This window comes from Vidua chalybeata, chromosome 26 (assembly GCF_026979565.1).
Source record: "Vidua chalybeata isolate OUT-0048 chromosome 26, bVidCha1 merged haplotype, whole genome shotgun sequence".
NCBI classification, from domain to species: Eukaryota; Metazoa; Chordata; class Aves; order Passeriformes; family Viduidae; genus Vidua; species Vidua chalybeata.
The window spans coordinates 2,200,898-2,224,625 of record NC_071555.1 but is presented as its reverse complement, the minus strand read 5'-3'; the positions used below and the strand labels follow the sequence as shown (position 1 = coordinate 2,224,625).

General features: G+C 55.7%; 1 protein-coding gene across 2 annotated transcripts; it reads left to right on the top strand.

Moving 5' to 3' along the window:
- The first annotated feature begins 1,852 nt into the window (after positions 1 to 1,852).
- Positions 1,853 to 23,631, top strand: IGF2BP1 (insulin like growth factor 2 mRNA binding protein 1). 2 transcript variants are annotated; one of them, XM_053965167.1, is made up of 15 exons: positions 1,853 to 2,027; positions 3,543 to 3,603; positions 11,566 to 11,614; positions 12,255 to 12,306; positions 13,009 to 13,072; positions 15,113 to 15,385; positions 16,342 to 16,476; positions 17,127 to 17,249; positions 17,812 to 17,947; positions 18,622 to 18,744; positions 19,671 to 19,787; positions 20,669 to 20,743; positions 21,653 to 21,784; positions 21,865 to 21,978; positions 23,539 to 23,631. In XM_053965167.1, the coding sequence occupies exons 1-15, from the start codon at positions 1,853 to 1,855 to the stop codon at positions 23,629 to 23,631; spliced, it is 1,722 nt and encodes a 573-aa protein (XP_053821142.1). The 2 variants fall into 2 exon arrangements, with proteins under 2 accessions (XP_053821142.1, XP_053821143.1); XM_053965168.1 differs by lacking the exons at positions 15,113 to 15,385; positions 16,342 to 16,476.
- The last annotated feature ends 97 nt before the right edge of the window (positions 23,632 to 23,728 follow it).

The following is a 23,728-nucleotide window of genomic DNA, read 5'->3' as shown; positions in this document are numbered from 1 at the left end:
CCGAAGGTGCTCCCGGTGCCCCCGGCCCAGCCCCGAAGCCCCCCCGGGATTCCCCGGTGCCCCCCGAGCCCCGGTGCCCTGGAGGCCCCGGAGCCCCCCGAGCCCCCGAAGGTGCTCCCGGTGCCCCCCCGGTGCCTCCCGGAGCCCCCCGGTACCCCCAGCCCAGCCCTCGATGCCCCCCGAGCCCCCGGCCCAGCCCCGCGGGGCTCCGGGGCACCGGGGCTGGGCCGGGGGCTCGCGGGTGGGGGGTTGTTTTGGGGGGCGTTGTTTTGGGGCGGTGGGCTCGGGGGAGGTTGGTCCGGGGGGTTGTTTTTTGGGGGGGGGTTGTTTTTGGGGCGGTGGGCTCGGTGGAGGATGGTCCGGGGGGGTTGTTTTTTGGGGGGATTGTTTTTGGGGCGGTGGGCTCGGGGGAGGTTGGTCCGGGGGGTTGTTCTTTGGGGGGGTTGTTTTTGGGGCGGTGGGCTCGGTGGAGGTGGGTCCGGGGGGGTTGTTTTTTGGGGGGATTGTTTTTGGGGCGGTGGGCTCGGGGGAGGTTGGTCCGGGGGTTGCTTTGGGGGGGTTTGATCTGGGGGGCGTTGTTTTTGGGGGTTGTTTTGGGGGGGTGGGCTCGGTGGAGGTTGGTCCGGGGGGGTTGTTTTTTGGGGGGGTTGTTCTTTGGGGGGGTTGTTCTTTGGGGGGTTGTTTTGGGGCGGTGGGCTCGGTGGAGGTTGTTCCGGGGGGGTTGTTTTTTTGGGGGGATTGTTTTTGGGGCGGTGGGCTCGGGGTGGGGGGGGTCTTGTGCTCGCTGCTCTTTTCAACCCAGCCCCGACCTAAAAATAAAAAGCGTCCCGAAAAGGCGGCGGGGGGGGGGGGCTCGCCCCCTTTGTGCCCCCTGCCCCGGGCACTGCCCCACCCCCACCCCAGAGCCAGCGCGGGGGTCCCGGGCGGGCCGGGCGCGACCCCTCCCCACGGCGAGCGCTGGCGCCGGGGCCCTCCCGGCGCCTTTGATGCCGAAGTTTTTTTACACCCAGAAAATCCCATTGAGGCTCCGGGGGGAGGGGAGGGGGCGCGGTGGGGGGAGGGGCGCGGTGGGGGGAGGGGCGCAGCAGATGGGACCGAGCCCCCCCCCCCCCCCCCCACGATGGGGGGCGGGGTGGGGGGGGGTCCCGGTTTTGGGATGGGGGGGGGGGGGGGGGAGGGACGCGCGCTCCCCATCCCGCGGGAGGGACGGGATGGAATTGGAATAAATAAATAAATAAATAAATAAGTGAATAAATAAGTGAATAAATGAATAAATAATTAAATGAGCGAATGAAGCGGCGGCCGGCCCCTCCCCCCGGCCCTCCCCCCTCCCTCCCGCATCACCACGTGGCTTCCTCCCGCAAACATTCCCACATTTCGCTCTCCTTTTCCCAGCTCGGGGTTCATCCACCGCCGGTGTCCCCCCCCCCCACCCCCGTCCCCTCCTTCCCCACCGGCCCCGTTCCCCCCGTTCCCGTCCCGGTGTCCGGTGCCGCTCCAGGACCGGCTCGGGGGCCCCGCAGCCACCGGCGCCACCGCCCTGCCCGCCGGGGCCGCCCCCTCCCCTCCTCTCCTTCCTCCTCCTCCTCCTCCTCCTCCTCCTCCAGCGGCCGCCGCCCCCCTCCCCAACGGCACAAAAATCCGCTCGGCAGAAGGGGGGAAAAAAAAAAAAACAAACCCCAAAACCCCTTAAAAAAAAAAACAACAAAAAGGCACCAAAAAAAAAAAAAAGAGAGGGAAAGGAGAAAAAAAAAAAAAAAAAAAAGCCGGGGCGAAGCTCGGGGGGCGAAGCGGAGCCGCCCCGCGCCGGCAGCGGAGCGCCCCGGAGCCCCCCGAGCCCCCCGAGCCCACCATGAACAAGCTGTACATCGGGAACCTGCCCGAGGGCGTCACCGCGGCCGAGCTGGAGAAAGTGTTCGCCGAGCACCAGATCCCCTTCAGCGGGCACTTCCTCGTCAAGTCCGGCTATGCCTTTGTGGACTGCCCCGACGAGCAGTGGGCCATGAAAGCCATCGAAACTTTCTCGGGTGAGGCACCCGAGCCCTTCCCCGCATCCCCCCACCCCCAATCACCCCCAAATCATCCCCGAACCCCGGCGCTCCCATCCCCTCCGAGCCCCCTCGGGCTCCTCCCGGCCCCCGAAACCGCGAGCCTCGATGGATCCCGACCCGGCCGGTCCCTCCCGGCCCCTCAGTCCCGGCCCCAAAATCAATCCCGAGCCCCGAAATGCCCTCCTGCCCCTCGAAACCCCCTCCTGCCCCCCTAAATCCCGACCCCCGCAATCCCTCCTGCCCCCCGAAATCCCGAACCCCGAAATCCCCTCCTGCCCCTCGAAATCCCGAGCCCCGAAATGCCCTCCTGCCCCTCGAAACCCCCTCCTGCCCCTCGAAACCCCCTCCTGCCCCTCGAAACCCCCTCCTGCCCCCCCTAAATCCCGACCCCCGCAATCCCTCCTGCCCCCCTAAATCCCGAGCCCCGAAATCCCTCCTGCCCCCCGAAATCCCCTCCTGCCCTCGAAACCCCTCCTGCCCCCCCCTAAATCCCGACCCCCGCAATCCCTCCTGCCCCCCGAAATCCCGACCCCTCCATCCCTCCCGATCCCCTCAGACCCCGAAATCTCTCCCGAATCCCGCGCCCCGCAATCCCTCTCCACCCCTAAATCCCGACCCCCCCAAATCTCTCCGGACCCCCCCAATCCCGACCCCCCAAAATCCCTCCTGACCCCCCCCCTCCAATCCCAGCCCCTCCCCCCTCCAATCCATGGGATCCCCGTTTTTTGTCCCTTCCCCAAAATCCCGGGACGGGGACACGGAGCGAGCCCGGAGCCTGGCGGGGGTCCCCAAGAGCCGCCCCCCGCCCGGGGCTCGGCCCCCCGGACTTTTCCCGTTCGGGTCCGGGCCGCGCTCCGGGGGCGAGGTCGCCATGCTGGGAAGAGCTCGGGAAGAGGGAAAATTTGGGAGCAAATCGGCGATTTGGGGGCTTTTAAATTTTTTTTTTTTTTTTTTTTTCCCGTCCTCTCCATCTCCTTCCGCCCGGGCTCTTCCCCCGTCTGATTCTTTTTCTTCACTATTCCCCCCCTCTAGAACAAAAAAAAAAAAAATAATAATAAATTAAAAATCATGGAATGACCCAGCAGCGAGGGAACCCTGCTCCGTTTTCCGGGAGAAATCCATTCCTGTGGAATCCCGAAACCGGAGCCTTTCGCTGGGAAAAAAAGGGAGGGAATTTTCTCCAAAGACTTTTCCTGGAGGGCTGAAAGAAAAGGGGGGAAATTCTCCAAATCCACCAAAAATAAAAACAAACCCCAAATCTCATCCCTCGAATCCTTCCGGGCTGGAGCGAGGGATGAAATATTCCCGAGGAACAATTCCAGAGGCAGCACTCCCCCCTGGAAGCTCGAATTCCATAAAAATCCCACTTGTGAGGAGCCGAGGGCTGGATTTGGGTGGAATTCGGGAGAATTTGGGATGAATTTCGCGCGGGAATTCCCCTTTATCCCGAGTTTTTCCTCCCAGATTTTCCAACCCGGGTTCTGTTTTTAGGGAAAGTGGAGCTCCATGGGAAGCAGCTGGAGATCGAGCACTCGGTGCCCAAAAAGCAAAGGTAAAGGTGGAGTTTTAATCGAATTTTAATTGGGTTTTAATTGGTTTTTAATCCTTATCATCGGAATTATTCATTAGCGCTGGGAGAGGGGAAATAGGAGGGAAAAAAGGCAAAAAATTCCACCGAAAAATGTGAAAAATGAAGAAGTGTCCGAGATTTTAGGCTGGGATTTACCCCCAGCGAGCTGAGTTTAATTAATTCATTAAACATTTCATGAATTAATTGATTTTTTTTTTTCCCGAAGAAAACTCAATCTGCGAGTTTTTCATTAGAATAAAAAGGGGAGAAAAAGGTGAAATAAATAATTCCCCACGTGCTGCCCAAGGTGCTGGGTGGGTTTGGGCTGGGATTTCCAAACTTGTGGAAGAATTTCCCGGCTCCTTTTGGTGCCTGGGCTGGGAAATGAGGAGAAATCCTTTGTTTTTTAGGAGAAGGGGAAAAAAAAAAATTTAAAAATTAATATTTTTTTTAAAAAAAATCTGATTTTAAGAAGTGAATTTTGCTGCGATCAAAAGAACAAAACCGGCACGCGGCCGCTGGGGGCGGGCAGGGATGAAATCCTGGCTGAATTCCGGGGATTTTTGGGGGGAAAAGCGGCGCTTTTGGGGTTTCCCAGGATCTGCCTCTCCCGCCCAGCCCATCCCTCTCCATCTTCCCTGGCCTTTGTTGTTCCCGGCTGGAGCCGGGAGCGCTCGGGAAAATCCTCCCCGCGCTCCGAATTCCCGGAAAATCCGTCCAGTCCCGCCCGCATTTGGGGTTTTTCCCAGAATTTCCCCTCCCCCCCCCCGTTTTTCACCCCCCGAACTCGCGGAATTCCCGGAATTCCCGGAATTCCCGATCCCAAAGATTCCACGTTGGACCCGAATCCATCGCCACGTGACGGAGGCGCCTTTTCCAAAGGGGAAAAAAGAGGGGAGGGAACGACGCCGGCTCTTCCCGGCCCCAAATTCCCTAAATCCCGGCCCCAAATTCCCAAAATTCCAGCCCCAAATCCCAGCCCCAAATTCCCAAAATCCTGGCCCCAAATTCCCAGAATTCCAGCTCCAAATCCCGGCCCCAAATTCCCTAAATCCCAGCCCCAAATTCCCAAAATTCCAGCCCCAAATCCTGGCCCCAAATTCCCAGAATTCCAGCCCCAAATCCCAGCCCTAAACTCCCCAAAATCCCAGCCCCAAAGTCCCCAAAATCCTGGCCCCAAATTCCCCAAAATCCCGGCCCCAAATTCCCAGAATCCTGTCCCCAAATTCCCAAAATTCCAGCCCCAAATTCCCAAAATCTCAGCCCTAAACCCCCCAAATCTCAGCCCTAAACTCCCCAAAATCCCGGCCCCAAATTCCCAAAAAAATCCCGGTCCCAAACGCCCCCAAATCCCCAAATCCCAGCCCCAAAATCCCCAAATTCCTCCTTTTCCCTTCCCTGCCCCGTTCTGGGATCGCCCCCTTTGGCCTCACCTCAAAATTCCCAAAAATGGGGAGGGGGATGATCCCAGAAAGGGCGATCCCAAATCCAGCCGGGAATTCCCCAGCCCCGTTTTCCCGGCCCCAATTCCTGGATTTTAGGGGGATAATTTTAATTTTTATTATTTTTTTTCCCCCCTCCCCAACGATTTTTCTCACTCTGGCTTCGGTGTCCAAGGGAATATTGGGATGGAATTCCATGAAAAGTTAAAAACATCCCGTAAAAAAACCCTGGAAAATCCCATTTTCCCCCTCCCACTTTGGATAATCAATAATCCGGGGAGGGAGGAGCAGATTTCCCCCTTTTTTACCCCAAAAAAATTCCCTAAAACTGAGAATATTCCTTTGGCATCTGGGATTTGAAACGCTGCGGGGGGAAAAAAAAAACAACTTTAAAATATTTTGGGATTTGTTTTCCTCCTGGGTATCCCTAAAAATGCTTGGATTGGCTGGAAAATCCCATTTTTGGGTTTTTTTGGGGTTTTTTTGGGGTTAAAATCCGCGTCCCCCACTCCGGGGCTGCTCTTAAAGGGCCAGCGCCGCTTTTTCCCTTTTTCCCACTTTTCCCTTTTTCCCACTTTTCCCTCCTGGAATATTTGGAGGGAATTTTGGGGAATTTTGGGGAAGGATTTGGTGCTTTTGGGTGTGGGAAAAAAGCGATTTTGGGGCATTTCCCTTCAACTGGGGAGGGCTGGGAGCCGAAAATGGGAATTTTTGGGGGGAATTTGGGGGAATTTTGGCCGCTCCAATCCCCGGGGAAAAAGAGGGAGACGCTGCCTTAAAAAAGGAATTTTTGGGTTTTTTTTTTTTATTTTATTTTTTGGTTTTTTTTTTTCTTTTTTTTGAATCCTCCTCTCATTTTTCCAGACTGGAATTTCCAGTTTGGAGCAGGAAATGGTTAATGAGGGGAGGAATTTCGGGATCCAAAGTGAAATTCCTCCCCTTTCCCCTCCCCCAAAACCGGAGATTAATTCTTTTTTTTTTTTTTTTTTTTTTTTTTTCTTCTTTTTTGATCCCTTTAAAAATGTGGGAAAACGAGTCAGGAGCCAGGTCGCCCTTCCCAGTTCATTTATTTAAAAAAAACAAAAAAAACCCCAAAATTGTTTTTTTTCTTTAGGTTAAAATGGAAATAATGATGTAAAAAACCTTAATTTGGGTGGTTTTTAATTCATTAGTGCCTAAAAAATCCCAAGGAATTCCTAAAAAATCCCAAGGAATTCTTTCCTCTCCGTTTATTCCCGATTTTTCAAACCTCTCCTGAACAAAACATTCAAAAAAATCAATTTTAAAACCCCAAATTGGGTTAAAATAGCACAAAAAAAAAAAGAAAAAAAAATGGATTTGGGGTGCGTGGCTCCAAGAGGAATAAATTGATTTTTTTGGGATTAATTCCTGGGATCCTCCCAATTATTTTCATTATTTGGGGAATTATTGCAGCAGAATTCCTTCAAAGCCTTAAATTGTGAAGAGATATTGATAAAAAAATGGGATTTTAATCAACAAAAAAAGAGATTTTGGGATCATTTGGGGTCTTTTGTTGGGTTTTTGGGAATTGTTTTTCCCTGGGTTTTGTTGATGGGAAAATTGGGGAGAAAGTCGGAATTTTCAAGCCCAAAATCTCCCCAAAAAATTCTCCAGTTTGGAGCCACCGGGGAAGTTTTAAGGGAAATTATTTTTTTAAGGGAATAAAAATTCCAAATTCAGGTTCTTGGGTGGGGATGTGGGGGATGGGTTTGGGATGGATTTTAACCCCCAAAAAAATGGGAATTAAAAGGGATTTTAATTCCCTGGGGTCGTGCTCGGGGAATTCATTTTCATTATCATTATAAAAATTAATATTTTAAATGATTGCGGTGGCATCAAAGTTCAGTTCAGGGCAGAGAAATGCTGGGAAAAAACCAAAAATCCTAAAATTCCCTTGGATTTTCCTTCAAATCTTGGGATTCCCATCAGAAAAAAATCCTCATTTTCCACAGGGAAAATCCTGGAATTAATTGTTCCCAACGAAAAACATTCAGTTTCAGATTGAGGTTCCTTTTTTTGTCACTTTTCACCCCAAAATTTGCTTTTTTTCCTCCCTTTTGGGGTTGGATTTGCTGGAAATGGAACCAAAAATGAACCAAAAAAAAAAAAAATTGGGATTTTTTTTTTCCATGGAAAATGAAAATCCTGGTGGATTTTGGGGCTAAAATTCTGCTTTTAATCCAAGTTTCAAAATTTCGATTTTATAAAAAAAAATATAACAACAAAAAAATTTCAAAAATTGAAATTTTGAGGAGCAAAAAAGGGAATAAATTTAAAAAAAAAAAAAAAAATTAAAATTCTTTTATTCCTTTGAGCTCCCAATTCCCGGCTGCTCCCGGATTTCCACTTCTGGGAACTGAAAAAAATTGGGAATTCTGAGGTTTTTGGGGATTTTTAACCCCAAAAAAATTTAAAAAATTCAACGAATCTTTGAGGATTTTTTATCCCTAAATCCCATCCCTGAAGTTGGAAAATCTGGGAATTCCATCAAATTCCGGATCTCAGGGAGAGAAAATTCAATTTGGGAATGGCCAAAAGTGAGGAAAATTCCTTTATTTCCTTCTTTCTCCCTGGGAAATGTGGGGAAAAAACCCCAAAAAAATCTGGGATTTCAGGGAAAATTGGAAATTTGGAAGGCACGGGGGAGGGATTTGGGAGAGAAAAGGAGAATTTCTGGAATTCCAGCGGGGATTTCCGGGATTGATCCCGGTTTTCCAATGGGATTTCTGTCGGAATTTGGGTTCAAGCTCAGGCAAACGAATCCAGGGAGGGAATGGGGGGAAATTCCTCCTTTGGAAATTGGGAATTTTGGGGATTTAAATGAAAAATTCCCAAAAAAAAAAAGGGAATTTCTGCCCCTGCCAGCCCCAATTCCCGACGGTGCTGAAGTTTCCAGGGATTTTTCCAGGAATTCTGGGGAGAATTCCCGTTGGATGAGGGATCCCTGCTCCTTTTCCAGCTTTTTTTGGGGGGGGTTTTCCCTGATTTTTTCCGGGGGTTTTCCGCCTCTTTTCCAGGTTTGCTGGATTTGGGAGCGGGAGGTGCCTCTGATCCAGGTGGGATTTGGGAATTTTCCGCCTTTTTTTTTTTTTTTTTTTAAGGGATTCCACTGATTTCAAGGAGTTCTTTTCATGGAGAAAGGGAGAAATTCCCGGGGTCCCATTTCTGCTGGGAACAGGGAATTCCTGGTGTTCCATTCCTGTCAGGAATTCTTCATGTCCGATTCCCATTGGGAATTCCTGGTGTCCCATTCCCACAGGGAATTCCTGGTGTCCCATTCCTGTCAGGAATTCTTTATGTCCCATTCCCACAGGGAATTCCTGGTGTCCCATTCCTGTCAGGAATTGTTCATGTCCGATTCCCATTGGGAATTCCTGGTGTCCCGTTCCTGTCAGGAATTCCTGGTGTCCCATTCCCACAGGGAATTCCTGGGGTCCCATTTCTGCTGGGAACAGGGAATTCCTGGTGTCCTGTCCCATTCCCACAGGGAATTCCTGGTGTTCCATTCTCATTCCCACAGGGAATTCCTGGGGTCCTGTTCCCATCAGGAATTCCTGGTGTCCCATTCCTGTCAGGAATTCCTGGTGTCCCATTCCTGTCAGGAATTGTTCATGTCCGATTCCCATTGGGAATTCCTGGTGTTCCATTCCTGTCAGGAATTCCTGGTGTCTCATTCCCACAGGGAATTCCTGGTGTCCCATTCCCATCAGGAATTCTTCATGTCCCATTCCCACAGGGAATTCCTGGTGTCCTGTCCCATTCCCATGGGGAATTCCTGGTGTTCCATTCTCATTCCCACAGGGAATTCCTGGTGTCCCATTCCCACAGGAATTCCTGGTGTCCCATTCTCTCAGGAATTCTTCCTGTCCCATTCCCACAGGAATTCCTGGTGTCCCGTTCCCACAGGGAATTCCTGGTGTCCCTTTCCCATCAGGAATTCCTGGTGTCCCTTTCCCATCAGGAATTCTTCCTGTCCCATTCCCATCAGGAATTCCTGGTGCCCCATTCCCAAAGAGGCTCCCAGGTTTCCTCCCGCAGTCGGAGCCGGGATCGGAGCGGGATCAAAGCTCCGCGTTCCCATCAGCGCCCGGCCCCGACCTCCTGGAAATCCCAGACTCCAGAATTCCCGGGAATCCCGGGGGATTTGGGATCCACCTGTCCCCACAGGTTCTGAGCATTCCAGAAATCCCAGACTCCAGAATTCCCGGGAATCCCGGGGGATTTGGGATCCACCTGTCCCCACAGGTTCTGAGCATTCCAGAAATCCCAGACTCCAGAATTCCCGGGAATCCCGGGGGATTTGGGATCCACCTGTCCCCGCAGGTTCCGAGCATTCCAGAAATCCCAGACTCCAGAATTCCCGGGAATCCCGGGGGATTTGGGATCCACCTGCCCCCACAGGGAAATTCCGGCTCTTCCCGGCTCCTGCTCCCTCCACGCCGAGGGGATCCGGAGGAATTCCCGATTTTCCTCCTTGCTGCCTCGGGAGATGTTGCTTTTAGTGCTCCAGACTTTGGGAATTCCGGGTTTTTTCTGGATGAGGGGCACGGGGAGGCTCCGATCTCCAGCCCAGCTCCGCGCTTTTCCTGGAATTTCGCCAGCTGAGCTCCGGCTCTGCCTCGATTCCCGCAGAATTCCGGAGCCGTGGGATCAGCCCTGGCTGCGCAGGGAGCTCCCTGCGGTTCAAGAATCCTAATTAATCAATCCTAATTAATCAATCCTAATTAATCAATCCTAATTAATCGATCCTAATTAATCGATCCTAATTAATTGATCCTAATTAATCGATCCTAATAATTCCCAGCTCGAGGGATCCCAAACTCCTGAGCCTTCACCTGCCGGGGGTTGGGAAAAGGAGCTGGAATTTGGGATTTCCCCTTTCCTCCAGGGCTGTCCATCCTTATCCCAAACATTCCTTGGAATTTCTGGCTCCCATCCAGCTGGGATCTCCCGAGGGGGGATTTGGGATTTCTATTCCAGAAATATTTCTGTGGGAATTTCTGGGATTTTGTGTTTTCTTTCCCAGGAGCGCATCCAGGGGAATTTTGGGATCCTCCTGTGGCTCCTCTTCCCATAAAAATCTCCCCGAAATCGACCAAAGGAGCCCCAAATCCCCCGAGCAGGAAAATCCCAAGGGACTGGATGGGATTTGGATGGAATTGTCCCGGCTGTGCAGGGGCTGGAAATCCGGGAATGGAGGGAATTCCCCGGGGCAGGCGGAATGCCAGGAACCGTAAATCTGAGCGAGGTGTGAGTGACAGCTGTCAATCACCCGCATAATGAGGCTCAATTAGCCGGGAATTCCAGGATTTTGGGATCGTTCCCAGAGGGAGGCGCGGGCGGGATCCGCATTTGGGATTTTCCTGCTCCAGCTCAGCCCAGCTGCTCCCAAATGGGCGGAATTCCCCAAAATCCGGAATATTCCTGCTGGGGCCGGCTTTAATCCCGGTTTTATCCAGGGATCGGGGTGGAGGGGGAAATCCAGGGATGTGGGGACATTGGGAATTGTTTTGGGATCTGTGCCGGGACGAGGAACCGCTCTGGAAGAAACTTTCCCGTGAAACCTCGGGATTAAACCGGGAGCTGCTGGTTTGGGAAAAGGGAGCCGGGAAGAGCCGGATTCGGGAGCAGCCGAGCCCAGCGGGGTCGGGAGGAATTCTGGAATTCTGCTCCCAAAGGGATTCTGGAATTCCACTCCCAGAGGAATTCAGGAATTCCACTCCCAAAGGGATTCTGGAATTCTGCTCCCAAAGGGATTCTGGAATTTCACACCCAGAGGAGTTCGGGAATTCTGTTCCTGGAGGGATTCTGGAATTCCTCTCCCAGCAGGATCCTGGAATTCTGTTCCTGGAGGAATTCTGGAATTCCTCTCCCAGCAGGATTCTGGAACTCTGTTCCCAGAGGGATTCTGGAATTCTGCTTTTGGAGGGATTCTGGAATTCCTCTCCCAGCAGGATCCTGGAACTCTGTTCCCAGAGGGATTCTGGAATTCTGCTTTCGGGGGAATTCTGCAATTCTGCTCCTGATGGGATTATGAAATTTCACTCCCAGAGGGATTCTGGAATTCTGTTCCTGGAGGAATTCTGGAATTCCGCTCCCAAAGAGATTCTGGAATTCTGCTTCCAGCAGGATTCTGGAGCTCTGTTCCCAGAGGGATTCTGGAATTCTGTTCCTGGAGGAATTCTGGAATTCCGCTCCCAAAGGGATTCCGGAATTCTGCTTCCAGCAGGATTCTGGAGCTCTGTTCCCAGAGGGATTCTGGAATTCTGTTCATGGAGGAATTCTGGAATTCCGCTCCCAAAGGGATTCCGGAATTCTGCTTCCAGCAGGATTCTGGAGCTCTGTTCCCGGAGGGATTCTGGAATTCCGCTCCCGGTGCAATTCCAGCCCCACAAGGAACTGGGATCCACCAGGGATTTTAGGGCTCGCTCAGATCCAGGGATGTGCCCCAGCCCAAATTCCGCTTTTCCCATCCTTGCAGGAGCCGGAAAATCCAGATCCGGAACATTCCGCCGCAGCTGCGATGGGAGGTAAGGGCAGGGATCGCGCCGGGATTCCACCCTCGGCATCAGAGCCGGATTTTCCTCCTCCCTGTCGTTAATTGGCTCTTAATTACCCCGGACCATGCCTGGAAATCCCGGGAAAGCGACACCGCCCCAATTCCCGTGAATTCCCGAGAATTTGTGATTCCTCCCTTGCACTGGGAATAAAACGTTTAATTCCCGTTAATTCCCAACTCCTGTGAATTCCCGTGAATTTGTGATTCCTCCCTTGCACTGGGAATAAAACGGATCCTCGCTTCCCGCTGGGAATTCCCTGCCTCTGCTTCGCCCTCCCGCTGGAGCTTCCCGGCCTCAATTGCTTGGGAATTCCTAAGGATCCTGAGGGAATTCCTAAAGAACCTGAGGGAATTCTTAACGGTCCTGAGGGAATTCCTAATGATCCTGAGGGAATTCCTAAGGATCCTGAGGGAATTCTTAACGGTCCTGAGGGAATTCCTAACGATCCTGAGGGAATTCCTAACGATCCTGAGGGAATTCCTAAAGAACCTGAGGGAATTCCTAACAATCCTGAGGGAATTCTTAATTATCCTGAGGGAATTCCTAACGATGCCGATGACCCCGAGGTGTGGATGGGTTTTCCCGGGATTGATTTTCCCCTTTTTCCCAGGTTTTGGACGGGCTGCTGGCCCAGTACGGCACCGTGGAGAGCTGCGAGCAAGGTAGGAGGGGAGGAAACCCGGATTTCGGGAATTTCACCTGGATTTCGGGAATTTCACCCAGATTTCAGGAATTTCTGCCCTGTTTCAGAGGGAGAAGGGAGCAAACCCTGGATTTCTGGAATTTCTGCCCCGTTTCAGCAGGAAGAGGGAATAAATCCCAGATTTTGGGAATCTAATCCAGATTTTGGGGATTCTGCCCCGTTTCAGGGAAAGGAAGGAATAAAACCTGGATTTTGGGGATTTCTGCAGGGAATAAAACCTGGATTTTGGGGATTTCTGCAGGGAATAAAACCTGGATTTTGGGGATTCCTGCCCCTTTTCAGGCAGGAATAAAAACCTGACCCCTCTCTCTTTTCCTGAATTCCGGATTCCTTTTCCCAAATTCCCAGCTCCTTTTCCCTAATCCCTGCCTCTTTTCCCAAATTCTTGATTCCTTTTCCCAAATTTCCATCTCCTTTTCCAAAATTCCCAGCTCCTTTTCCCTAATCCCTGCCTCTTTTCCCGAATTCCCAGCTCCTTTTCCCAAATTCTTGATTCCTCTTCCCGAATTCCCAGCTCCTTTTCCCAAATTCCCGTCTCCTTTTCCCAAATTCCCAGCTCCTTTTCCCTAATCCCTGCCTCTTTTCCCAAATTCCCGTCTCCTTTTCCCAAATTCCCGGCTCCTTTTCCCTAATCCCTGCCTCTTTTCCCGAATTCCCGCAGTGAACACGGACAGCGAGACCGCCGTGGTGAACGTCACCTACGCCAACCGGGAGCAGACCCGGCAGTGAGTGCCCTGGGAATCCGGGAATTATTTGGGAATTCGGGAATTCCCTCCCTTCCCCACCTGCAGGAGAAAGGATTTCCCATTTCCCCAGATCCCAAGATTCCACCAAAACCAGCAAATCCTTGAGGACACCCCTTAAATCTGATCGATTTTCCTCCGCCTTGGGGCAGAATTCCAAATTTTTGGGGTTTTCTCGGCAGCTCAGGGAGTAAAACTCGAACTTTTTGCTGGAGCAAAAGTTGGGATTTCCTGGTGCTTCCATGACTTTGGGAATTCTGCCCCCCGAAAAATGGGGAGAAATGTCCCGGAGCTGTCAGGGGATCATTCCCAGCTTTTCCTCCCAGCAGGACAAACCTCGGCTCTCTCAGTTTTGGGGTTTTGGGGTTTTTGGGGGGTTTAGGGGAAGTTTAGGGAGTTTTCTTTGCTGGAAGGAGTCGGTGCCCAATTCCTGGAGCCGGGAATGTCGGCGGGAATGCGGGAAGGGAGCGGAGCCTGAATCCCTGCTCCGGCTGCCAGCCCCATCTATCGACAGCTGCCAGCGCCGCGTGCCGGGAGCGCCGCGGGGATTTGGGAACCTGCAGGGATTTGGGAATTCATGGGGATTTGGGAACCCGTGGAGACCTGGGAACTTGCAGGGATTTGGGAATTCATGGGGATTTGGGAACCCGCGGGGATTTGGGAACCCATGGGGATTTGGGAATTCATGGAGATTTGGGAACTTGCAGGGATTTGGGAATTCATGGGGATTTGGGAACCCGTGGAGACCTGGGAACTTGCAGGGATTTGGGAACCCATGGGGATTTGGGAACCCGCGGGGATTTGGGAACCTGTGGGGATTTGGGAACTTGCAGGGATTTAGGAACTTGCGGGGATTTGGGAATTCATGGGGATTTGGGAACCCGTGGGGACTTGGGAACCCATGGGGATTTGGGAATTCATGGAGATTTGGGAACTTGCAGGGATTTGGGAACTCACAGGATTTGGGAACCCATGGGGATTTGGGAGCCTGTGGGGATTTGGGAACCCGCGGGGATTTGGGATCGCCCGCTCCATCCCGCAGGAGGGAGGGGAGAGTTGGGAGCCAGTCCCTGTGTGGGAGCTTTGGGACAGGGATTTGGGATCTCACTCGATCCCTCAGAAGGGATTTGGGAATCACTCCCTGTGTGGGAATTTTGGGACAGGGATTTGGGATCTCATTTGATCCCTCAGGGATTTGGGATCTCACTCGATCCCTCAGAGATTTGGGAATCTCTCTCTGTGTCAGATTCCTGCTGGGACAGGGATTTGGGATCTCACTCCATCCCTCAGAAGGGATTTGGGAATCTCTCTCTGTGAGGGGATTTTGGGACAGGGATTTGGGATCTCACTCCATCCCTCAGAAGGGATTTGGGAATCTCACCCTACACGGGATTCCTGCTGAGACAGGGATTTGGGATCTCACTCCATCCCTCAGAAGGGATTTGGGAATCTCACCCTACACGGGATTCCTCCTGAGACAGGGATTTGGGATCTCACTCCATCCCTCAGAAGGGATTTGGGAATCTCTCCCTGTGAGGGGATTTTGGGACAGGGATTTGGGATCTCACTCCATCCCTCAGAAGGGATTTGGGAATCTCTCCCTGTGAGGGGATTTTGGGACAGGGATTTGGGATCTCACTCCATCCCTCAGAAGGGATTTGGGAATCTCTCCCTGTGAGGGGATTTTGGGACAGGGATTTGGGATCTCACTCCATCCCTCAGAAGGGATTTGGGAATCTCTCCCTGTGAGGGGATTTTGGGACAGGGATTTGGGATCTCACTCCATCCCTCAGAAGGGATTTGGGAATCTCTCCCTGTGAGGGGATTTTGGGACAGGGATTTGGGATCTCACTCCATCCCTCAGAAGGGATTTGGGAATCTCTCCCTCCCCGGGAACGCCGGGGCAGTTTCCCCATGAAACCCTCCGGGCGATTTCCCCTCCTGGAGCCCGGCCCGGCCCTTTCGGGGCCGCCCGGCTCCCGGGCAGCGCGGCGCGGCCCCGATCCCGGCGTCTCCCCCCAGAGCCATCCTGAAGCTCAACGGGCACCAGCTGGAGAGCCACGCGCTCAAGGTCTCCTACATCCCCGACGAGCAGCCCGAGAACGGGCGCCGGGGCGGCGCCGGGGCGCGCGCCGGGGCCCGGCCGGGATCCCCGCCGCCCGCGGGGGCGCCCCCGAAGCCGCCGCCGCCCCCGGACGTGCCCCTGCGGCTCCTGGTGCCCACCCAGTTCGTGGGGGCCATCATCGGCAAGGAGGGGGCCACCATCCGCAACATCACCAAGCAGACCCAGTCCAAGTGAGCCGCTGCGGGGGGATCCGGGGGCATCCGGGGGGATCCGGGGGGATCCAGAGGTTCTTCAGTTCCCCAAGGCTTTTCCAGGAGTTCTCCAGGGGTTCTCCAGAGGTTCTTCAGGAGTTCTCCAAGGCTTTTCCAGGGGTGATCCAGAGGTTCTTCAGGAGTTCTACAAGGGCTTTTCCAGGGGTGATCCAGAGGTTGTCCAGGGGTTCTACAGAATTCTCCAGGGGTGATCCAGGGGTTCTCCAGAGGTTCTCCAGGGGTTCTACAGAATTCTCCAGGGGTGATCCAGGGGTTCTCCAGAGGTTCTCCAGGGGTTCTACAGAATTCTCCAGGGGTGATCCAGGGGTTCTCCAGAGGTTCTCCAGGGGTTCTACAGAATTCTCCGGGCATTCTCCAGAGGTTGTCCAGGGGTTCTACAGAATTCTCCAGAGGTTCTCCAGGGGTTCTCCAGAATTCTCCAGGCGTTTTCCAGAGGTTGTCCAGGGTTTCTCCACGGGTTCTCCTGGGGTTCTCCAGGGGTTCTCCAGAGGTTCTCCAGAAGTTCTCCAGGGATTCTCCAGAAATGTTTCTTTGGGATTTGAGGTGCTGGCCACCCCAATCCAGGATTTCTTTGGGATTTGAGGTGCTGGCCACCCCAATCCAGGATTTCTTTGGGATTTGAGGTGCTGGCCACCCCAGTCCAGGATTTCTTTGGGATTTGAGGTGCTGGCCACCCCAATCCAGGATTTCTTTGGGATTTGAGGTGCTGGACACCCCATCCCACCCCACAGCCGGTGCTGCTCCCTCACCCCCCTCCCACTGCTTCAAATCCCTTTGGGATTTTGGGGATTTCCGCCAACCCCTGCATGCGTGCGGAACACCCCGCCTCGGTTTCCCTCCTCGTGCTGGGATGTGACTTTTGGGGAGGCCGGGAGCTCCAGGGCCTCTCCCAGCGCCCTTCCCGCGGTTTTTAGGATCGACGTGCACCGGAAGGAGAACGCGGGCGCGGCCGAGAAGGCCATCAGCATCCACTCCACGCCCGAGGGCTGCTCGGCCGCCTGCAGGATGATCCTGGACATCATGCACAAGGAGGCCAAGGACACCAAGACGTGAGAGCCCCGCAGATCCCACCCCAGATCCTCCCGGCCCTGTGCCCCAGGAATTCCCAGTTTGGCGATTCCAAACCTTGGGGTTTGGGCTTCCCCTGGCCAGCCCTCTGTGCCAGCCCCTCCTGTCCCAGGTTCCACCTTCTGGGTTTTCCCTCCTTTCCCAGTTCCCACAATCCCTCCTTTTGGGTTTTCCCTCCTTTTGGGTTTTTCCTTCCTTTTGGGTTTTCCCTCCTTTTGGGTTTTCCCTCCTTTTGGGTTTTCCCCCCTTTCCCAGGTTCCACTATCCCTCCTTTTGGGTTTTTCTCCCTGTTTCCAGCTGCCATATTTCCTCCTGTGGGGCTTTTCCCTTTTCCCATCTGCCCTAATCCCTTCTGTAGGGTTTTCCTTCCATTCCCATTCCCATTCCCATTCCCATTCCCATTCCCATCCTGTTCCCATTCCCGTTCCCATTCCCTTCTCCATTCCCATTCCCATTCCCATCCCGCTCCCATTCCCGTTCCCGTTCCCATTCCTGTTCCCATTCCCATTCCCTTCTCCATTCCCTTCTCCATTCCCTTCCCCATTCCCATTCCCATCCCGCTCCCGTTCCCGTTCCCGTTCCCATTCCAATTCCCATTCCCATCCCGCTCCCGTTCCCATCCCGTTCCCAGGGCTGACGAGGTCCCCCTGAAGATCCTGGCCCACAACAACTTTGTGGGGCGCCTGATCGGCAAAGAGGGCCGGAACCTCAAGAAGGTGGAGCAGGACACGGAGACCAAGATCACCATTTCCTCGTAAGGACGGGCCCGGAGCTCCTCACGCCGGGGGAGGAGGAGGAGGAGGAGGAGGAGGAGGAGGAGGAGGAGGAGGAGGAGCAGGAGGAGGAGGAGGAGGAGGAGGCAGGACGGGGATGGGGGCAGAGGTTTCAGTCCCCAAAGTTCTCCGGGGAATCCTGGGTGTTGGATTTTCTGTGCTCCCCTTTCCCATCCCCTCTGGGGACCTTCCCACCGCTTTGGGGTGTCCTGGGCGTGTCCCCATCCCCTGGGCGTGTCCCCATCCCCTGGGCGTGTCCCCAGGCCATGTCCCTGTCCCCTAGGTGTGTCCCTGGGTGTGTCCCTGTCCCCTGGCCCTGTCCCCAGGTGTGTCCCCGTCCCCCTGGGCGTGTCCCTGTCCCCCTGGATGTGTCCACGTCCCCCCTGGACGTGTCCCCAATCCCCCCATGGCCGGTGTCCCCATTCCTGGTGTCCCCATTCCTGGTGTCCCCATTCCCGGTGTCCCCATGGCCGGTGTCCCCATGGCCGGTGTCCCCATTCCCGGTGTCCCCATTCCCGGTGTCCCCACTCCCGGTGTCCCCAGGCTGCAGGAGCTGACCCTGTACAACCCCGAGCGCACCATCACGGTGAAGGGCTGCCCCGAGAGCTGCTGCCGCGCCGAGCAGGAGATCATGAAGAAAGTGCGCGAGGCCTACGAGAACGACGTGGCCGCCATGAGCGTGAGTGGGGCCGGCCGGCGGGGATCCCATAAACCTGCGCCCGCTCCTCCCCGGCACCATGCCCCCATCCCCGATCCCATTTCTACCCTCACTTCAATCCCCCCATCCCCGATCCCATTTCTACCCTTAGGTCAGTCCCCCCATCCCTGATCCCATTTCTACCCTCACTTCAATCCCCCCATCCCCGATCCCATTTCTACCCTCAATTCAATCCCCCCATCCCTGATCCCATTTCTACCCTCACTCCAGTCCCCCCCATCCCCGATCCCATTTCTACCCTCAATTCAATCCCTGACCCCATATTTTGGTTCCCTCAACTCAATCCCAATCCCTGACCCCATATTTTGGTTCTCTCAATTCAACCCCAATCCCTGACCCCATATTTAGGTTCCTCTGTTCACTCCCAAGCCCTGACCCCATATTTTGGTTCCCTCAACTCAATCCCAATCCCTGACCCCATATTTTGGTTCTCTCAATTCAACCCCAATCCCTGACCCCATATTTAGGTTCCTCTGTTCACTCCCAAGCCCTGACCCCATATTTTGGTTCCCTCAACTCAATCCCAATCCCTGACCCCATATTTTGGTTCCTCTGTTCACTCCCAATCCCTGACCCCATATTTTGGTTCTCTCAATTCACTCCCAAGCCCTGACCCCACACTTTGGTCCCCCCAGCTGCAGTCCCACCTCATTCCCGGCTTGAACCTGGCCGCTGTCGGGCTCTTCCCGGCCTCCTCCACGGCGGTGCCGCCGCCCCCGAGCGGCGTCTCCGGGGCTGCTCCCTACAGCTCCTTCCTGGTGAGTGACCCCAATTCCAGTGGGGACATTCCCCATGGAACCCCTGGGATGGGCAGTGACCCCTGGGGACGTTCCCCATGGAACCCCCGGGATGGGCAGTGGCCCCAATTCCAGCGGGGACGCTCCCTATGGAACCCCCGGGATGGGCAGTGACCCCAATTCCAGCGGCGACATTCCCCATGGAACCCCCGGGATGGGCAGTGACCCCTGGCAGCTCCTGCTCCCGGCTCGGGGACATGACACTGTCCCCAAATGGTGACAGTGACCCAAACAGTGACAATGACCCCAAGCAGTGGCAGTGACCCAAACAGTGACAATGATCCCAAACAGTGACAATGACCCAAACGGTGACCCTGACCCCAAATGGTGACAATGACCCCAAACGGTGACCCTGACCCCAAACGGTGACCCCGGCCCCAAACGGTGACCCTGACCCCAAACGGTGACCCTGTCCCCACACGGTGACCCCGGCCCCAAACGGTGACAATGACCCCAAACGGTGACCCTGACCCCACACGGTGACCCCGTCCCCAAACGGTGACCCTGTCCCCACACGGTGACCCTGACCCCAAACGGTGACCCTGACCCCAAATGGTGACAATGACCCCAAACGGTGACCCTGACCCCAAACGGTGACCCTGTCCCCACACGGTGACCCCGGCCCCAAACGGTGACCCTGACCCCAAACGGTGACCCCGGCCCCAAACGGTGACCCTGACCCCAAACGGTGACCCTGACCCCACACGGTGACCCCGTCCCCAAACGGTGACCCTGTCCCCAGACGGTGACCCCGGCCCCAAACGGTGACCCTGTCCCCAAACGGTGACCCTGTCCCCACACGGTGACCCTGACCCCAAACGGTGACCCTGTCCCCACACGGTGACCCTGTCCCCAAACGGTGACCCCGGCCCCGGTCCGTCCCGCAGCCCCCCGAGCAGGAGACGGTGCACGTGTTCATCCCGGCGCAGGCGGTCGGGGCCATCATCGGCAAGAAGGGCCAGCACATCAAGCAGCTCTCGCGCTTCGCCAGCGCCTCCATCAAGGTGGGCATGGCCTCGGTGGCCCTCGGTGGCCCTTGGTGGCCCTCGGTGGCCCTCGGTTTCACTCTGGTGTCCCTCGGTGTCCCTCTGGTGTCCCTCTGGTGTCCCTTGGTGTCCCTCGGTGTCCCTCTGGTGTCCCTCTGTCCCCAGCTGTCCCGTTTTTCCCAGGAAAAGCCCCAGGAAGCCCGGGCAGGGCTGCAGCGCCGTGTCCATCCCGTGTCCATCCCATGTCTGTCCCATGTCCATTCTGTGTCTGTCCCGTGTCCATCCGTGTCCATCCGTGTCCATCCCGTGTCCGTCCCGTGTCCATCCCGTGTCAGTCCATGTCCATCCCGTGTCCATCCATGTCCATCCCATGTCCATCCCGTGTCCATCCATGTCCATCCCATGTCCATCCCGTGTCCATCCATGTCTGTCCCGTGTCCATCCATGTCCATCCCGTGTCTGTCCCGTGTCCGTCCCGTGTCCATCCATGTCCATCCCGTGTCCATCCATGTCCATCCCGTGTCCATCCCGTGTCCGTCCCATGTCCATCCATGTCCATCCCGTGTCCATCCATGTCCATCCCGTGTCCGTCCCATGTCCATCCATGTCCATCCCGTGTCCGTCCCATGTCCATCTGTGTCCATCCCGTGTCCATCCCGTGTCCATCCCGTGTCTGTCTGTGTCCATCCCGTGTCCATCCCATGTCCATCCATGTCCATCCCGTGTCCATCCCATGTCCATCCCGTGTCCATCCCATGTCCATCCATGTCCATCCCGTGTCCATCCCGTGTCCATCCATGTCCACCCGTGTCCATCCCGTGTCCGTGCCGTGTCCGTGCCGTGTCCATCCGTGTCCGTGCCGTGTCCATCCGTGTCCATCCGTGTCCGTGCCGTTGCAGATCGCGCCCCCGGAGACGCCGGACTCCAAGGTGCGCATGGTGGTGATCACCGGCCCGCCCGAGGCGCAGTTCAAGGTTGTCACCGCTGTCACCTCCTGGGGGACGTGGGGCAGGGAGGGCAGGGGGTGACCCCAGCTGAACCCCAATCCACAGCCGGGCAATCCCAGGATCGGCTTTCCCAGGGACCAAACGGGTTTGGAATTCCAAAGAACCGGGATCTTACGGGATCCCAAATCCAGGGATGGGGTTTGGGGTGGGACATTCCCGACTCCCTGCTCCCAGGGGCCAAACGGGTTTGGAATTCCAAAGAACCGGGATTTTATGGAATCCCAAATCCAGGAGTGGAGCTCAGGGTGGGATATTCCCAACTCCCTGCTCCCAGGGGCCAAACGGGTTTGGAATTCCAAAGAACCGGGATCTTACGGGATCCCAAATCCCAGGATGGAGCTCCGGGTGGGACATTCCCGACTCCCTGCTCCCAGGGGCCAAACGGGTTTGGAATTCCAAAGAACCGGGATTTTATGGAATCCCAAATCCAGGAGTGGAGCTCAGGGTGGGATATTCCCAACTCCCTGCTCCCAGGGGCCAAACGGGTTTGGAATTCCAAAGAAGCGGGATCTTACGGGATCCCAAATCCAGGAGTGGGGTTTGGGGTGGGACATTCCCGACTCCCTGCTCCCAGGGACCAAACGGGTTTGGAATTCCAAAGAACTGGGATTTTATGGAATCCCAAATCCAGGAGTGGAGCTCAGGGTGGGATATTCCCAACTCCCTGCTCCCAGGGGCCAAACGGGTTTGGAATTCCAAAGAAGCGGGATCTTACGGGATCCCAAATCCCGGGATGGAGCTCGGGGTGGGACATTCCCGACTCCCTGCTCCCAGGGGCCAAACGGGTTTGGAATTCCAAAGAAGCGGGATCTTACGGGATCCCAAATCCCGGGATGGAGCTCGGGGTGGGACATTCCCGACTCCGTCCCTCTCCAGGCGCAGGGCAGGATTTACGGGAAGCTGAAGGAGGAGAACTTCTTCGGGCCCAAGGAGGAGGTGAAGCTGGAGACGCACATCCGCGTGCCGGCCTCGGCCGCCGGCCGCGTCATCGGCAAGGGCGGCAAGACCGTGAGTGGGAGCGGGGCCGGGATTGCCGGGATCACGGCCGGCGTTCCCCGCGGGGCTCATCCCGCCGCGTGTCCCGGCAGGTGAACGAGCTGCAGAACCTGACGGCGGCCGAGGTGGTGGTGCCGCGGGAGCAGACGCCGGACGAGAACGAGCAGGTCATCGTCAAGATCATCGGGCACTTCTACGCCAGCCAGGTACGGCCTGGGGCGATCCCGGGCGATCCTGGGTGATCCAGGGTGATCCATGGTGTGATCCCGGGCGATCCGGGGTGATCCCAGGTGATCCATGGTGTGATCCTGGGGCGATCCCGGGCGATCTGGGGTGATCCTGCTGTGATCTGGGGTGATCCAGGGTGATCCATGGTGTGATCCTGGGGCGATCCCAAGTGATCCTGCAGAGATTCTGGGGTGATCCGGGGTGGTCAGTGGGGTGATCCTGGGGTGATCCTGGGTGATCCAGGGTGATCCCGGGGTGATCAAGGGTTGATCCATGGGGTGATCTTGGGGTGATCCATGGGGTGATCCTGGGGCGATCCCAAGTGATCCTGCAGAGATTCTGGGGTGATCCGGGGTGGTCAGTGGGGTGATCCTGGGGTGATCCTGGGTGATCCAGGGTGATCCCGGGGTGATCAAGGGTTGATCCATGGGGTGATCTTGGGGTGATCCATGGGGTGATCCCGGGTGATCCATGGGGTGATCCTGGGTGGTCCAGGGGTGATCCGGGGTGATCCAGGGGTGATCCAGGGTGATCAAGGGTTGATCCAGGGGTGATCCATGGGGTGATCCTGGGTGATCCTGGGTGATCTGGGATAATCCTGGGTGATCCAGGGTGATCCCGGGGTGATCAAGGGTTGATCCAGGGGTGATCCATGGGGTGATCCAGGGTGATCAGTGGGGTGATCCATGGGGTGATCAATGGTGTGATCCAGAGGTGATCCCGGGGTGATCAAGGGTTGATCCCGGCGTGATCCTGGGTGATCCTGGGGTGATCCATGGGGTGATCTTGGGTGATCCATGGGATGATCTAGGGGTGATCCATTGGGTGATCCTGGGTGGTCCAGGGGTGATCCTGGTGTGATCCAGGGTGATCCAGGGGCAATCCATGGCGTGATCCTGAGGTGATCCCAGGTGGTCCCGGGACGATCCTGGGGTGATCCCAGCGTGATCCAGGGTGATCCATGGGGTGATCTTGGGTCATCCCAGGTGATCCAGGGGTGATCCCGGGGTGATCCCAGGGTGATCCCGGCGTGATCCAGGGTGATCCAGGGCTTCCCCAGGGGTTCTCCAAGGCTTTTCCAGGGGTTCCCCAGGGGTTGCTCACACCGCACATTTTTGGTCGTTATCCCACGAATCCCACCCGTTACTCCCAGAAAAAACCCACGGGAGAGCCTCGGGGCAGGAGCGGGATTTGGGAGCGGGATTGATTTGGGAGCGGGATTGATTTGGGAGCGGGATTTGGGAGCGGGATTTGGGAGCGGGATTTGGGAGTGGGATTTGGGAGCGGGATTTGGGAGTGGGATTTGGGAGCGGGATTTGGGAGTGGGATTTGGGAGCGGGATTGATTTGGGAGCGGGATTGATTTGGGAGCGGGATTGATTTGGGAGCGGGATTGATTTGGGAGCGGGATTTGGGAGCGGGATTTGGGAGCGGGATTCCCCTTTGGAATGAAGGGGGTTTGACAGGGGAGCCGGGCGGGGCCGGGAGCAGCCTGGGGGCGGTTGCGGCGTTCCACGAATCCCCGGCTGTCATTCCCAGATGGCTCAGCGCAAGATCCGGGACATCCTGGCGCAGGTGAAGCAGCAGCACCAGAAGGGCCAGGGCGGCCAGAGCCAATCCCGGAGGAAATAGGGAACGCCCGGAGCCCAAATCCCGGGAGAACGAGGACACGGCACGGCCAGGCCGGGCTCCGAGGGCCTGGGAGTCAGCAACCGCAGGGAGACAGGGA